Raw genomic sequence first — 17,572 nt, forward strand, 5'->3', positions numbered from 1 at the left:
GTGACTTTGATCTGACAAAGGCTGCAACAAAGGAACATCCCCAGGTATCTTCCCAGGAAGACTCCCTTCCTCCTTCCACTCAAGAGACTTGAAAAGGAAGGAAGGCACTTGGAGGCAAGAGGTCACTGAGCTAGCAGAAAACTGTGTGGTTATTTCCAATGAGAAGGGAAGCCTCTCTGAGTGACCTAGAACCTGCCATGGCTTATGGATCCTTGAAGAGGCTGGCCCATGAATGAATGTTATCAAGAGACACTGATGGACTCTATACATGGAATTGAAGCTCCATGAAGTCTCAGACTCTCCTCATTCGATTTGGGGCCAGAAGGGATCTTGGTGGTCATAAGGTTCAGCCCCTCCATTTTAGAGATGAGGACAGGGACTGTTGTTTTTCATTCCATCTTTGAATCCCCCTCTAATAATAGTACAGTGCCTGGCATACAGTAGGTGCTTAATAAATAAATACCTGTGGCACTGAAATGGGCCAGCTATTTTCCAAATAGCCAAATGTATCATAAAATGCTAGTTTTGAGTAGTAATGCATGCCCAGTGCCCAGCCTGCAGGTTAGCACTTAAAAACATTTGTTAATGGATGAATGGATGGGTGGGTGGGTGGATGGATGTGTTGATGGATGCTTGAGCTGGGCAACAACACAGCCACTCATAAGTGAATTAGAATAATTTCTGTTGAACATTTTGAAAAATGGTAAAGAACAAGAGAAGGAATGCCTTTACAATGTTTTCCTTCTTCCCTCTGCTTTTTTGCTCTCCAGTTCAATTCTTTTTTCTTTTTTTTTTTTTTTGCAGGGCAATGAGGCTTAAGTGACTTGCACAGGGTCACACAACTAGTAAATGTCAAGTGTCTGAGGCTGGATTTGAACTCAGGTCCTCCTGACTCCAGGGCTGGCACTTTATCCACTGAGCCACCTGGCTGCCCCTGCCCCCCTCCCCCCCCCCCCAGTCCAGTTCTAAGGCAAATAGACCTGGTTTGCATTTTGATATCCTATTTTCTGGAGCACTTTGTCAACATTCTAATAACTGACATTTAAGAATTCTTTCAGTTTGTAAGGTGCTTGGCTCCCCACAAGCCTATGAGGTAGATAGTGTGAATTGGTTATCTCCATTTTTCAGTTGGGGGGAACAGGTTCTTGGGGGATTAAGGGTCATACAGTGGTTAAACACAAGATCGAACCCAGGTCTGTGGATTCTCAGACCTTTTTGAAGATTCACTTCTGACTCATTCTCACTCTGTGAAATTAGCTTTAATTTGATAAGCATTTATGAAGGACCTGCTTTGTGCCAGGCAGTGTGTTTGGCAGTGGGGGTATCAAAATGCCCTGCTTTCCTTAAGGATTACATTCTAGTGGGCTGAGACGACATATACCCAACCCAAATCAATTCAAAACATATATAACAATTCCTCCGGGGGGAGGGGAGAGACCACAGATCTAACATAAAGGCAGTTTGCTAACAACATAACAGGGATTCTATGGAGCACAATGGGAGGGCATAGTAGGGTGATATAGGGACACTGGAGGAAGGGAATTATGGCATAGATGGTTATGAGAAAACAAGAGGTTAATGGTCAGGCAAGGGAGATTTGATCTAGGTAAGCTACCACTCAGCACCACAGGCATAGATTTTTGGTGCTAAAGCTATCAAAATGAGAGTGCTTGATGAGCACAAAGATTTGTGGGTGCATTTTACTTCTGCTACTTATGCAAGTGACAATCTCTCCGTGCCTTAGAAGACTGCTTCATGGGTTTTTGTGGTCTTAAACATTCTCATAGTCAACCACTGGAAACTAGCAAGACCCACCCTTGAACAATAGACACAGGGCTCTATATCAGGGCCTATATCAGCTATTCCATCTCAATGGGTCTTTCCAGAGTTTGGGGTTCATTGGTTTTAAGAACTCAGGGTTGGGGGCAGCTAGGTGGCGCAGTGGATAAAGCACCGGCCCTGGAGTCCGGAGGACCTGAGTTCAAATCTGACCTCAGATACTTAACACTTACTAGCTGTGTGACCCTGGGCAAGTCACAACCCCATTGCCCCGCCAAAAAAACAAAAAAACAAAAAAAACTCAGGGTTACCTCTAGAACACTATGGAGGTTCTTGGCTTTAACCTTTGATTTTCTTAATAAAGAATAATCCTATATTTAGAGATCAAAGTATAGAAGAGAATTTTGTGGTACTTCTATTCTAAGTCTTTCATGTAGAGATGAAGGAAGTGAGACCCAGAGAGGGGAAATGACTGGCCCTAGGTTTGTTGTTGTTGAGTCATGTCAGTCATGTCCAACTCTCCATGACTCCATAGAGGGTTTTCTTGGCAAAGATCCTGAAGTGGTTTGTCATTTCCTTCCTCAGTTCATTTAACAAATGAGGAAACTGAGGCAAACAGGATTAAGGGACTTGCCTAGGGTCACACAGTTAGTATCTGAGGTAGGATTTGAACTCGGATCTTCTTGACTCCAGGGCCCATGTTTGCCATCTAGCTGCCCTACAGGGGGTGTAAACCCATACTGTTATACTATGCTATATTATGGTGACAACCAGGCTTGCTTTCCCCCTTTCCCCCCAAGCAATAAATAGATACAGACAGATAGATAGATAGATATAGACAGATATAGGTAGATAAGTATATGTGAAGGTCATACCTAAGGACACTGGACTTGGTATTAGTGAAGACCTGGATTCAAATCTCATCTTTGACAATTACTATATATCAGTCATTCGATCAGTCAGTCAGCAAATATTAAGTACCTACTATATGCTAGGCATTATTCTGGGGGTGGGGATGGGAAGCTAAGATAAAATGAACAATCCCTGCCCTCAAGGAACTTAAAATCTATCTGGGGAGAAAATCATTACATAAATAAGTACATCCAAAATAGGCTATAAAACAAACCCCAAACTTCAATGGATCTTTGAGCTCATCCATTTGGAAATTCTTTCCACTCATTCAGATGGATATTGTCCATATTCTTATCCATCACAAAGGCTTACTCCAGTGCTTCCTAGGGGCCTAGTGACCCTGTGTTTTCAATGGTTTTGCCAGCAAGACATTCTTTCTGATGGGTTCTGCCATGAAGGAAAGGCTTTCTTTTTTCTTTTCTTTTTTTTTTGGTGGGGCAATGAGGGTTAAGTGACTTGCCCAGGGTCACACAGCTAGTAAGTGTCAAGTGTCTGAGGCCAGATTTGAACTCAGGTCCTCCTGAATCCAGGGCCGGTGCTTTATCCACTGCGCCACCTAGCTGCCCCCTGGGAAAGGCTTTCAAAATGGCGCCAGTCTCAACCTGAGGTCACTTTCCAAGGACTGGCCTTGCAAAGAAGCTGTAGGCTGGCCACAAGGCTGGTCACTTGGTGATGAGCTCCTTTTGGCCATGGAAACCCATGGAACAAAGAAAAACATAGAAAGTAAACACAGAGTAATTTTGGTGGAGCTGAGAATAGCTAAGACACTATTAACTATGTGGTCATAGACAAATTCACCTCCCTTTCCGAGCCTCAGTTTGCTCATCTATAATACAGGGATAAAAGTCTCTAGTGCTCGCCTCTCCAGGCTGTCAGGATAGAAATCCAATTACCTAGACCAAGTGTTTTGGAAACTAGAAAATGCTATATACATATCAGCCTTTAGAACTGTTCATGTAATGGAGAGAGGCAGCATGATGGAGAGCTGAATGTGGCATCAAGAAGACTTTGGCTGAGTGACCCTCGCTCGCCATTCCATCGCTTAGTGCCCCAGGCCAGTCTCCAAGAAGACCGCCATTGGAGGGCAGGGGCTGCCCTGCAAGGGCGGAGACAGTCAGCGCTCATGACAACATCACGGACTGGGCCAAAAATATAAGATATCCTATAAACTTGAGTGCGCCCAGTGCAGACGGGTCAGAGAAGACAGGAGGCATTTTCTTAGTCTGTGTCAACATGGGACAGAGGGGTGTGGTGCCCTTGGAGGAAAGCCAGGGACATTTGCTGTCCCCAGCTGCCCACACCCTTTTGAGTGTTCCAGGATGTTCCATCTATTCCTTCTGTCTTGTCCTTCCTTGGTCTCTGAGGTGTCTAAATGGGCATCCACAGGGACTGGGAGAGTTCAGAAGCCATGCTGCCCTTGGCATTGTCAGCAGAGCCCAAAACTTTGTGGATTGCTCTAGCAAACCCACCATTCACACCCATACCACATATATATATACCATATACACAAATACACCTCACACATGTATACACAGCACATACCTACACACACATATGCATGTACCACATACATATATACCATACACCACATATACATTTACCACGGTATGCACAAACTACATAAACACATGTGTACAACACAAACACATACATGCCTCATACACACATATACCCCCCACACACACACCCCAGCACTTCTTCCCTCCCCAGATTATATTAAAGCCTTAAGCCAGAGCAGCTGATCTATTTTCATCTTTGCTCTTCAGCCCTGCCCTGTACTCTGGGACTAGCAAGTCTGGCTGACTTTTAAAAAACGCTGTAGCAAAATTGCCACAAAATCCAGCCTAGATAGAGTCTCTAACCAGCAAGCATGACTCAGGTTTGGAACTCTTCCAGGCCTGGAGAAGAATAAAAACGTCTCTGGTTCTCTTCCTAGTTGGGTTCATAAAAAACCTACCCCCCTTCCTACACCCCCCCCACCCCCCCACCCCCCCCCCCCACCCCCGCAAAAAAAAAAAAAAAGAGGGTTTAGGAGTGTTTCCTAGGCTGATTGAATCTGGATAGAATGAAGCATACTTGGGATAGACAATGGAATGCCAATTTATCTTAATTCTGACCCAGAGAGCTACCCTGGGCACTGACCAGAGATTTTCCATTTTATTGAGCTTATCATCAGAGCAACCTTTCCCACCCCCACCCCCATCCCATCAATCACCTGGTGTTTCCTTCGCCTGTTCCCCCCCCCCCCCCATATGCTTATTTATGTACATGTTGCCTCCTCCCAAAGAGAATCTCCTTGAAGGCCCTGAATGTTTTGTTTTTGTCTCTGAATCCATGTTGACAGGTATTCATTATATGCCTCCAGGTACTGGGATGTCAGTATTCCCAAGTATTTTGAATGCTCACCTGTGGGCAATCCCCAGCACCTAGCATAGTTCCTGGCATATAACAAGCACCTAATAAGTGTTTACAGATTGATTGGTGGATTAACTGAAATGAGCCCAGGTAAAGAGAAGCAAGCCCGCTACTTAAAACTTTCACATGATTGTCAATCTAGGCCACTTGGGATCTATTTTAAAATGAAGGACAGACAATGAGTTACCACCCCCAAATGGGTCCTATACTGTCACTGACTCAGAGCCTGGGGAATAACAGGCAGCTTTCCAGTTGGAAGGGGCATAGAGGCCATGTGGTTCCTCCCTCTTCTCCTAACCTTGTGTACCTACCCTCCCTGCTCTGTCCCCACCCTGCTCCAGATGCAGCAAGTGCTTGGAACCCCTGTCCCTTTATAAAAAAAAAAACGTCATAGAACCCTTCTCAGCAGAATGCTTTTAAATGCATAAAATACATAGGATTACAACAAAAGCAACTAAAAGCTAGTGACAATAAAGATGTTATTTTTCCCCCATCCATGTATTGACCCCTTTAAATCTAAGGGGTCAATGGATGCCTGGCTAAGAACCCATGATCTATATATTCCTTGTCCAGTTAAGCATGGTATATTGGAGAACATTTGTCTTTGTCAGGAAAGACCTTGGATTTGAATTCCAGGTTAAACACTTACTAGCTGTATAACTCAATGGAAGAGGCTTCCCATTTATTATGAGGCCCTTCAAATAGTTTTGTCTGTGGAAATTATACTGACTCTATGAGGCCCCAGAAAATTACAGGGATTCCTCAGTAAGAACCATGACTGCACAAAAGAGAGGGACCTAACAAGCTACTCAGGAAAAACTAAGTGGATGAAAATGCCTGTTCTCTAGATTAAGATGAGCACTTGGGTGCCTAATTAGTTTATCAGTTCCTCTATCTTTGGGAGGCACTGAGGGTGCATAATGAGTTAGTCCCAGAATCAGACAGGATCCAGAAGAGTTTGCTGGATGGTATTTGGAAATCAAACAGTATTTCTGATTATCTCAAACTACTCATTGATACAAGGCACCATTTTTTTTTTCAACAGAAGCTCCCAGGGGTGCCCTATAGCTGTGGAGCTTGGAACTCCACAATTATAGAAGAATCAGCATTGTTAGTGACACAAAGGGAAATCAAGAGATTCATGGTGGACAAGTGTAGACTGAAGCAAATTTCAGGAATGACCTCTGGCAACAAATTGGGTAATATATGTATATGTGTGTGTGTATGTGTGTGTGTGTGTGTACAATCAGAAGACATGTTCTGGTCATGTAGTGAGAATGGGTATAGATAGGCAACTCGAGTGCTATCCAGTTGCCCACAGAATGTTTAAAAAAAAAAGATCTAGAACATGTCCTTGATTACATTGGGTAGATCTTACATGGAAAATTTGTGAGAGAAGATAAGAAATAATCACATAGAACAAGGAAGCATGGGTCTGTTGGAATCTGTGCTGATAGAGGGACAACTCATATCAGTGAAGTCACAGATCCACTGAAGAAAATCTATACAGAGAAATACCATTCTATTCTCTGATTATTTGGCAGTGTTTAGCAGTACTAATATAGGAAGCATTTATTGATTGCCTACTGTGTACAAGACTCTGTTCAGTGCTGGGGATATAAAGCTAGAAGATAACACTAGCTTGGTTAACAAGAACAATGTTTTGCTCAATCAATTGTTTAATGTACTTATAAAGCACACCTACATCTGGTCTGTCTAATCAGTAAATGTTTGTTGACAAGGATGTGGTCTTTTTATTTATTCTGGATCCCATTTGCTGCCTAATACACATATTGGAAATATCTTCACTTGCCAATATCTCCCACTTTGATGGTTTTGGAAAATATCATGGTGGTCAGGGTGGGGATGATGTCATTTGATGACCAATAAAATGACTACTATCTACTTCTGGTAATTCAATAGCACAGTGCCTTTGCACCTAGTAAACACTTAGTAAATGCTTTATTCATCCAATCATTCAGGCACAAATATTACTGACTGAAGGTATCCAGAAAACATGGCTGACAATGATGAAGTCTTGGGCAAGAAAAATGAAGACCTTCAGGGCACAAGTGATTTTTTCATTATTGATTCTAGTTGAAAGCTTCAAAAGAGAAAGGAAGGTTTGGCAAATGAATGGCTGATTAAGAAGATGGGATTTGTGAGTTGGGATTTGAATAACTGGACCCTGTTTTAAAAGATAGGAATGCTGGGTATCTGGTCAGGAATGGAGTACACCTGACAAGAGCAGCTGAGAATTTGCTTTGAGTCATCAAATTCTAACCAAAATAGCTTTCAGCTGAAAATGAAGGGGAATAGAGAAAACTGTCTACATATGTCCAACAAGCTGGATAGCTGTGATGCTGAGAGAATAGCAAAGGGCATCCCCAAATTCACAGGAGACAAAATCAAAGGAGTCAGGAGTTAATCCCAAGGTCTCAGAAATCTTTACACATTTGCATACAATATGGCTTAACAATCACAGGAAGTTAGAGATCTTGACTGACATCATTTATTCATACTTGATAGGATGAGATGTATGACTGGTGTGGGATGACCTGTGTCATTCTTCAGAATAATTTTCTTTACAAGCCACACGGTGTCTTTCAGCTATGGGTGTGTCTTTACCTGGGTCTGCCAGTGTGCACTGGCAATGATGAGAAGGGTAGGGTGGGGTGCGGTGGGGTAGGAGGCAAGTGTGTATGTCCCATTTGGGACTAAGAAATGACAGTTCTCCCTATAACTGTAGACTAAACCAGCTGGGGGACCCGAAGGTTGATTCCTATATTTGGCGGGCGATATTTCTCACTCTGAACATGTGATGTTACTTTCTCAAACTTTCATGTATGGGGCAGCTAGGTGGCACAGTGGATAAAGCACCGGTCCTGGATTCAGGAGGACCTGAGTTCAAATCCAGCCTCAGACATTTGAAATGTACTAGCTATATGACCCTGGTCAAGTCACTTAACCTTAATTGACCTGTCCCACCCCCCAAATAGGTCATGATAAACTAACCTGATTTCTTTTTTTTTTTTTTTGAAGGAGTTATGGAACAGGTAAATCAGGGTAATGCTGGAAATAAAATTTACCTAGATCTTTTAGCAAAACACGACAAAGTCTTCCATGCCAATCTTCTGGAAAAGATGGGAGAAATACAGGCTAGATGGTAGAACAGTTAAGTGAACTGGGACTGGTCGAATGGGGGAACTCAAAGTATATTCATGAATAGTTCCTTTTCAACTTGGAAGGAGATGTCTTTGTCTTCCAGTACCTCAACACTGACATGTCTTTAGGCAAAATGTGGATGAGTGCTTATTAGTTTTATTGCAGAGGAATTCTTGTTCAGGTAAAGACCGCATTAAGATGAAAAATGAATTTCCTTCCAGTTCTGAGATAAATCATCTCTCCTCCTATTGAGGCCAATAAAGTTTTTTGTGTAATCAAGAAGTATGTTTAACATTGATACTATTTTGTGTCTACTATAGTTGACTTGCTACATTTCTCATTATGCTTCATTTATAATTATTGAGATCTAGTGCTGAAGTCCAATTAGAACTTTGCTAACTGAAATAACATTTTCTTAAGAAATGAGTGAAATTGTTGTTGTTGGTTTTAACTTATATCAGTCTCGGTTTCCTTATCTGGATGATGAAGGAAAAGGACTATTATGTCCCTCCCAGTCCTAAAGTTCTGTACCTTTCTTCCTGGAATAAAATGTTAATTCATGGGTTTATTCCTTTTATATGTTTCATTGTTTTAAAGCAAAGATTATAATGAGCAAACCTGACCATGAACAAGAGATATGAGAATGTATTTCCTTCCTTCTTTTCAAGAAGAGGGAGACGAAGATTGTTGAACATTGAATATATTATTTTGACTCGGCTGATGTGCTGATTAGTTTTGCTGAACTGCTTTTTCTGACTTTTAAAATTATTATAAAGGATAATGGTGCTCTGGGTGGGTGAGGGGGAGAGAGACATTGGGAGATGATGGAGATGTAAAGGCAAAAAAAAATCAATATTTTTAAAAGGAAAAATTAAAACTATATTTTGCCCAAATTAGTTGCCAGACTCAGTTTTCATTTTAAATTTATATTTAGGTTTACTATTTTTATTGTCTAGAGTTTCTTTCCCTTTATATGACACTAAAATATGGTTCATTTCCCCCACAAACTGGGATGCCCATTATTGGTAATGATAAGAACGACTGACATTTACACAGCAATTTAGGGGTTTACCCATGCCAGAAGCAAATCCCTTACCAGCTCTGGCGAATATTCTCTCAATATGTTCATGGCTCCTTGGAAATCAATATTTGTAATAGTTTTACAAGGGTCTGAGTGCTAGGGTGCTCACTTCGACTTTGGTAAGGGTCCACTAGTGACTTGAGCTTTCTGGGCTGTCCCAGCATCTGACCCATTAGAATCACCACGGGCACATTGGGGCAAAGTCCTTAAAGGAGGCCACTACACCAAATGAATGAGAAAACAAACACTACCCTGAGCATCATGGGATTTCTTTGGCACTTAAGTATTCAAAATGATTTGTTTGGGAGTTTGGATTGTTTTAGAATTACTGACACAGAATGGAGAATCAGAAGCAGTTTGACTCTGGCTGTTCAACGATTTCTCTATGAAACAACTATACTTTACAGGTGAGGATGGGATACATGAAAGATAAATTGTTATTTGCTGGCTGGATGGTTTCAACTTCATGATCTGCAAGCAGAGTGAAAGACAACTATTTCTAGTCCAGGAGTTAAATGAATTATATTTTCAACTAATAGAGTAAATACAGCAGAAGAAAGAGATCTGGGTTCAAAGAGCCAGAGATCTGGGTTTGAAACTCACCATGGATGCTTACTACCTGCATGAACTCAGATAAGTCACTTAAGTTCCCTTGGCCTCAGTTTTCTTGTCCATAAAATGGGGGGCTGGCTGGACCAGATACCATTGGAGGTCCCTTTCAGCTCTAGTCTTAGGAGCCTAGACCCCCAACAGAATAGGGGAAAGGGCACTTGATAGAGAGGTCTGGCTCTGCCACATAGTGGCAGGGGGAGTGACCTTCAGCAAGTCACTTAGTCTCTGTGTCCCTCAGTTTCCTTATCTGGAAAACGGTAGCTAACCATACTTGTACTAAATCACAAAGTTAGTATCTAAAGCAATACAGTAGTACTCCATAACCACCAAGCACAGTGTTCTTGGAAAGCCCTTTGATTCTAAGAAATGTAAAATAGCCCTTTTGAGGACAATCATTTTTACTACAACAGGAAGGTTTAGAGGTTGTCACTAGGTCCATTCAAATAGAGCATCTCATCATTGTAGAAGCTGCAATATATCGCTCCAAGCGGGAATAAATTTCTAGGCCTTTGATATCATGTTATATTTCAAGATATCTTGAGTGAAGAGTCACAGCCGATACACCTATTATGCATATATACCACACACTTAGACACACATTTTCCTTCATTTGTCTTTGACACATTGAGATAAAAATATGCTTTGTGGATGACAAGGCTCGGGTAAGTAAAACTCTAGGGGAGCTTTAAAATATAACATGATAGCAAAAAGTATTTATTCTTAAAAATCAAAAGGATCAGAATATTATCCATTTGGAGGCAGGATAGGAAGGACTATATAGTAGACATTTTGGAAGGACACACCACATCAGTCAAGGCCTCTTAGCATTACTTAGATCAGCCTTCAGACGGGGAATCATATTCTCCCCAGGGTCTGAGCAACAATTTAGTGGTCACTTAAGCACTTAGGGATGAGGCCTGGATTTTCCAGGACACCATGGCAATGCATTTAGAGGATGCATTGACTTGGGCACTGAGAAAGATGGAACCCACCAATATGGCAGTGGATATGGTTTTTTTTTTCCATTTCCCCTTCAAATAAAAACAGATTAAAGGAGGAACCAAACACTGAACCACTGAGGATAAAATAATGACATTCAAAAGACAGGAAACACTAGGATTTATCCAAAAGTAAATACCATACACAGAGAAAAAAACAAATCTCAACAAAGGGTGGCAGAGACAAGATAGACTATAGCTGTCAAGAGGTAGAAAGTTACCAGGTTAAAAGAAGAAAGACGTGTTATATACATTTTTTTCCATGATCAATATAGTTTAGCATCTTAGTGCAATGCCAACCTAAGCTTGTTATTTTAATGTTTGCTGTCAGCAATGAGATACATAAGCTTTGGAATTTACCTTTAAAAATGCACTTCAGTAATTTCTTCCCCCTTTATTACCTTGTCATAGGGTTGGCCTCTAATTCAGGTTAAAAGACAACAGCTCTTCTTAAATATAATGCATTATCAAACCAATTATATATTCGTTGATTACTTGTGCAAAATCATGATTTTAAGAGCTTCATTTTATGATTTAAATTTTTTCAATAATGATTGCAAAACATACTTTCAAAGGGCTTTTTTTTTTTTTTAGGTTGAGATTTCATAATTAGTTTGAATCAGATGCTCCAGAGCCCTCTTTACTGCTAAGAAAGATAATCAAAAGGAGAAAGAGAAACCCCTCACCCTTTCAGCACCCAACCCTTGTCCCCAGCTATTTATTTTTTCTCCCATGAAAATAGGTATTTTCTCCTTTGTTTGATTTTGAAATGAAAATATTAATGTTCTGCTTTGAAGCAGCAGCAAAGGAAAGACTCCCCCCCCCCCCCACTGAAATCAATGACAACATTCTCTTTAGAGATGACAAAAGAAATTTAAGGGATATTTGATCCAAAGATGGTGGGGGAAGAGGAAGGAAGAGGGGAAGGAAGGTTGTTAGCATTATCAAATGCATTCTAGTTGTGATGCATAAATTAATGCTACCAAGAGCATTAGAAAAAATTAGTTAGAGGGTGTTAAAATTTAAAGGCAAGAAAGAAAAGGAAAAAAGTGGGTGATTAAATCCCACCAGGATAAAAAAATTGCACAAATACCTTCTTCAACATCTGATATATACTCGCCATCACTGAGCATTTCAGGGGTATTGGCTTTATGAACTGCATGATTTAAATAAACAAGATAAGAATCTGAAAAATGTCCACTTTGGATAGGTCAACAATACATTTCAATGTTATCACGAGTCATTTTTTTTTCTTTTGCAAAGAAGTTAATCTGACAAACAAGGTGTTGTAAGTAAAGCTTTTGAAAAGGATTAGATTGGCTTTTCTTCCATACCTTCATCATCCGACATATCGAGAACTTCATTCATCGTTTCTGGAACATTCATTTTGTGCTTTTCTGTGACCGTCTATCAGAAAGGGGGAAAAAAAAACCAAGTCACCTCCATGGTAGCCAAGTCAGACATCCCCATGAGGACATACATTGCTGTGTCAATGTATCAGATATTGGCTAAAGATCCAAGGTCATTCTTATTCAGATGGATGAAGTGGTGGTGGTGGTGGTGGTGGTGAGGTGTTCTTTTGGTCACAGAGCTACAGTGAGAGCAAGAAATGTGCTAGACTTTGGCACATTGCATGGAATAAAACATTCTCTCTTGAATATAGGCCAGTGGTCTTCTGGGCTTGGGGTACAGAATTTTCAGGGAAAGAAAAAAGGGAAGAGTTTGCTTATTGGGCAGGTCCAAAGACTAAGGAGACACCAGAGTTATCCTAAAACAAAAATTTTTAACTTGAGCTTTTAAAAAAATATGCATGATATACACATACATATGTATGTAAAGGTATTTGAATACATGTGTATATGTGTACATATAGAGAGATCTATTTTTCAGTATAATTATTTTCTTTTATGATACTTTCTTTATGATATTTAAAAAATATTTGAGGAGTCCAATAGATTCACCAGATTGCCAAAGGGGTCCATGACTCAAAAGGTTAAGAAAGCCAATAGATTCACCAGATTGCCAAAGGGGTCCATGACTCAAAAGGTTAAGAAAGCCTCTCTTAGGGGTGGCTAGGTGGCACAGTGGATAAAGCACTGGTCCTGGATTCAGGAGTACCCGAGTTAAAATCCAGCCTCAGACACTTAACACTTACTAGCTGTGTGACCCTGGGCAAGTCGCTTAACCCCAATTGCCTCACTAAAAAAAAAAAAAAAAAAAAAGAAAAGAAAGCCTCTCCTAAAAGAAAGACATCTAAAGAGATATTATTTTTCTTATACTATGTCATGCCAGGGGACTATACCCCTGCAACACCTGGCTTCTGGAAGACCAGATAGTTAGTCTTTATCTAAGTACATTAAGGGATGGAGGTAGGCACCAGGTAGGCAAAAGAGCCTTTCATTTAATTTCCTCCTGCCTATGTTTAATTCACTGGAATTAACCAAATGCCATATATTCAAACAATGGATCAATGAGCATTTAGTCAATCCCCCTAATGTGTCAGGAACTGTCCTAGGTTCTGGGGATACAAATACAAAAACTCAACAGTCCCTACCCTTAGGGAGCTTACGCGTTCTCTCAGGGAGGAGTGAATTGAGAGTTTTACTTAGACTTGGAAAGACCTGGGATCAAATCCTACCTCTGACACTTTCCATCTATGTGAGCAGGATCAAGTCACTTAATCTCTATCTTGCTTTTGTGAAATAATACCCGTGGTGCCCACCTTCACAGGATTGGCATGAAGCTCAAATGAGATAATTTAGATAAAGTGCTATATGAAGGTCAGTTTTTTTTTTAAATAGCTTTATTTTATGTGGTTTTTAATTCAATTGAACAAAGTGCTTTGTGGAAAGTACTGTCTTGGGTACTATCAGGATGTAATCTCTGTCCTCGTCAATCAGCCAATAAGCATTGATTAAGCTCCTGTTGTGCACTGGGCACTCACAGAAATGATAGGCTAGCTAATAGACTTGCTCAATAAGCAAGATGAGCTGTCTACACAAATTACCGTGACAGAATATGATAAATGTATAGGAAAGGTCTGGCCGAGGGGCACGAATTATCTCTGCCCTAGAGCCATTCTCTGGTTCCTGCAGCTCTTTTTACCTATGGTTGAGGTAATGAACTCGTTTTTCCAGATCACTGACCCCTCTGAAACAGAGTCCACAGGAAATGCCATAAGGGGAATTGACCACTTAGTAGGTGCCAGTAACTCTCCCCTTGACACTAGTTTTCTAATAGGAAAGCTGATGAGTCACATCACCTCTGAAGCTTGGGAGCACGGGGGAGTTTGCTGCCATTGTCAGTTCTAGCGTTTTAATGGCTTAACTTTTCATTTATACAAATTGGGCTCCTTTTAAAAATACCGACACTCTGAGGAGCTAATTGGCACTAAATAAGGAGCTTTCATATTAAAACAAAATAACCTGGGATGGAATGTTAAGTACAGGAGGCTGGGACGACTTCTTTTATTCCCCAGGATGATGAACATGATTACAAATAACCCAATCGTCATTCTTAATTAAAGCATGATGCCTCTGTTGAGCAAGTGATTCTGGGACCACTTGCATCTTTGGCAGGTGAAGCAGACAGGAAACAGAATGGCTGGGGACCTTTTAGTCCTTCCTTCCTTCCTTCCTTCCTTCCTTCCTTCCTTCCTTCCTTCCTTCCTTCCTTCCTTCCTTCCTTCCTTCCTTCCTTCCTTCCTTCCTTCCTTCCTTCCTTCCTTCCTTCCTTCCTTCCTTCCTTCCTTCCTTCCTTCCTTCCTTCCTTCCTTCCTTCCTTCCTTCCTTCCTTCCTTCCTTCCTTCCTTCCTTCCTTCCTTCCTTCCTTCCTTCCTTCCTTCCTTCCTTCCTTCCTTCCTTCCTTTCTTTTTTAGTGAGGCAATTGGGGTTAAGTGACTTGCCCAGGGTCACACAGCTAGTAAGTGTTAAGTGTCTGAGGCCAGATTTGAACTGAGGTACTCTTGACTCCAGGGCTGGTGCTCTATCCACTGCGCCATCTAGCTGCCCTGGGACCTTTTAGTTCAAAAACCACCGCTTCTCCAGCAAATTCCCACAAAATGTTCTAATTGTAGAAAAGGAATTTTTCCTGATCCCCTTTGCTTCTAGTGCCTGCCATCCCAATCTATCCTATTTCACCAATTGGTATCCATTTGGATTTATTAATTCTCTACTGATACTTGATATATTGCATGTGGACCTGTCTCCTCCATTAATTAGAATGTAAACTCACTGCAAGTAGAGATTGTTTCATTCTTTGTCCTTGTATTTCCAACACCCAGCCTGGCACATAGTAGGTGCTTTTTGATCGATTTAGTTGATAGAAGCCCCTTAAGGGCAGGACTATTTTTCCTTTGTATCTGAAGTATCTGGTATATAAATGCTTAATAAATGTTTGTTGATTGACTGGTTAGGTTTCTGAAAAAACTCTGAGTTTGGCAAGTCTTTGTAGTGGAGACATTTTGGAAAGGACCCTTCCTTCCTTCCTTCCTTCCTTCCTTCCTTCCTTCCTTCCTTCCTTCCTTCCTTCCTTCCTTCCTTCCTTCCTTCCTTCCTTCCTTCCTTCCTTCCTTCCTTCCTTCCTTCCTTCCTTCCTTCCTTCCTTCCTTCCTTCCTTCCTTCCTTCCCTCCCTCCCTCCCTCCCTCCCTCCCTCCCTCCTTCCTTCCTTCCTTCCTTCCTTCCTTCCTTCCTTCCTTCCTTCCTTCCTTCCTTCCTTCCTTCCTTCCTTCCTTCCTTCCTTCCTTCCTTCCTTCCTTCCTTCCTTCCTTCCTTCCCTCCCCCCTTCCCATTTGACAATGTTAACCTTCTGGATAACTCTCTTTGCTCTGGGATTTTGTGACATTGATTTTGCCTGGTTCTCTTCCTACCTGTCTGACTAATCCTTCCTAGCCTCCCCAATCTCCCCAATCTTATCATATATGTCCTGTCCCCTACATGTGGGAGGATCCCAGGACTCCGTCTCTCTCTTTTTCTCTGTCTCTGTCTGTGTCTCTGTCTCTCTCTGTCTCTGTCTCTGTCTCTCTGTCTCTCTCTCTCTCATATACACACACACACACACACACACACACACACACACACACACACACACACCCCTCCCATGGATTAAACCATTCAATCAATGATTTCATCACCGGTTGTCTTGACTTTTGTCTTGCCACTGGATCTGAATGACTCTTGAAGAGAGAGTGAGGTTGACAATTTTGTGTAATTCTGCCTCACTTAAATCCAAATCACACATGAGTCAAGACACCCTCCGGTGATGTCATTGGTTTTCTTTGAAAATGAAGGACAAACAGAAGGAGCAAACACTCATGCAGCACTTTGCGTGTGCTTGGCACTGTGCTGTTGATTCGCAAAACCATAAAATGTTAGATGTGGAAGGCAAGATAGTGGCTGCCTAATCCAGTCTCTACTTGGGAGGGATGCTTGCCACATGGGCATCCGGCCTCACTTGAAGACCTCTGAGCAGAGCCCATTTCATGTTGGGGTAGCTCTCATTGGATGAAAGCTTTTCCTGACATCAAGCCTTAAGTTTTCTCCATTGCCCCTTCCACTCATTGCTTCTGATTCTTCCTCACGGGATCAAACAAAACCAGCCTAATCCCTCTTTGACATGGTAGCCCTCTGGCTTCCTGAAGACAACTCTTGTGATCCTTCCCCCTCCCCCCAAGCCCTGAGTTTTTTCTTCTCGAGGAGAACGATCCCCAGTTTTTTCAGCCAATCCTTACATGCAATAGACTTAAGATCCTTCACTATCTTGCTGATTCTCTTCATGACAAGTCCCAGAAGCTCTTACTTACTTTGCAGTGATAGTCACTAAATTTAAATGTCCAGCCCTCAGCTCCAGTTCTATGTTCCCAATTGCTTAATAGGCATTTCCGTCTAGATGTCCACTAGGGACAGGGACTGGAACTAGGTGATTTCAGTGCTCTGGGGGACTCTCAGTCTTAGACAGTTTGCTAAAACACCGAGAAATCAAATTACTTGCTCAGGGTCACTACTGTGTCAGAGATTGGGCTTGGATCCATGGGTTCCTGGCTACAAGGTCAGCTCTCTATCTACCATCTGTACTGTCTCCCAAATGTGCAAAAGGGATCTCAAAATCACCATTCAAAATGGAACCCATCATCTTGGCTTCCTTTTTTTTTCTTTTCTTTTTTGTGGGGCAATGAGGGTTAAGTGACTTGCCCAGGGTCACACAGCTAGTAAGTGTCAAGTGTCTAAGGCCAGATTTGAACTCAGGTCCTCCTGAATCCAGGACCAGTGGGCCACTGTGCCACCTAGCTGCCCCCTCACCTTGGCTTCCTAACTCCACCTCCATTTCTAATTTCCCCAGTTTTGTTGAGGGCACCAATATTTTTCTTGTCACTCAAATTTGCAACCGTGTTATCATCTTTAACTCTTTCTCTGACACCTCCTATAGCTCACCAGTTGCTAATGTGTTGTGGATTCTACTTTTGCAGGGTAGAATTGTTTCCATTTCTCCACATTTGCTGTAACAACCTTTCAACCCTGTTGGCCTGAGTTTTGCAGTAACTTGCTAATTTGTCAGTCAACAAGAATTTATTAAGCACTTATTATGCACCAGGCACTGTGTTAAGTTCTGAGG

The 17,572-nt window shown here is 41.6% G+C and overlaps 1 protein-coding gene across 6 annotated transcripts in view; it reads right to left on the bottom strand.

Annotated features, from left to right (window-relative positions):
- ANK3 (ankyrin 3) overlaps positions 1–17,572 on the bottom strand; it is a 380,917-nt gene that overhangs the window by 108,530 nt on the left and 254,815 nt on the right. For all 6 annotated transcript variants that reach the window (XM_043988596.1, XM_043988597.1, XM_043988598.1 and 3 more), the window contains 2 exons: positions 12,297–12,369; positions 12,056–12,118 (listed from right to left, as the gene is read on the bottom strand). In XM_043988596.1, the coding sequence (XP_043844531.1) occupies positions 12,056–12,118; positions 12,297–12,369 (136 nt within the window). The remainder of the gene's footprint in view (positions 1–12,055; positions 12,119–12,296; positions 12,370–17,572) is intronic.

The sequence above is a fragment of the Dromiciops gliroides genome, chromosome 2, assembly GCF_019393635.1.
Source record: "Dromiciops gliroides isolate mDroGli1 chromosome 2, mDroGli1.pri, whole genome shotgun sequence".
NCBI classification, from domain to species: Eukaryota; Metazoa; Chordata; class Mammalia; order Microbiotheria; family Microbiotheriidae; genus Dromiciops; species Dromiciops gliroides.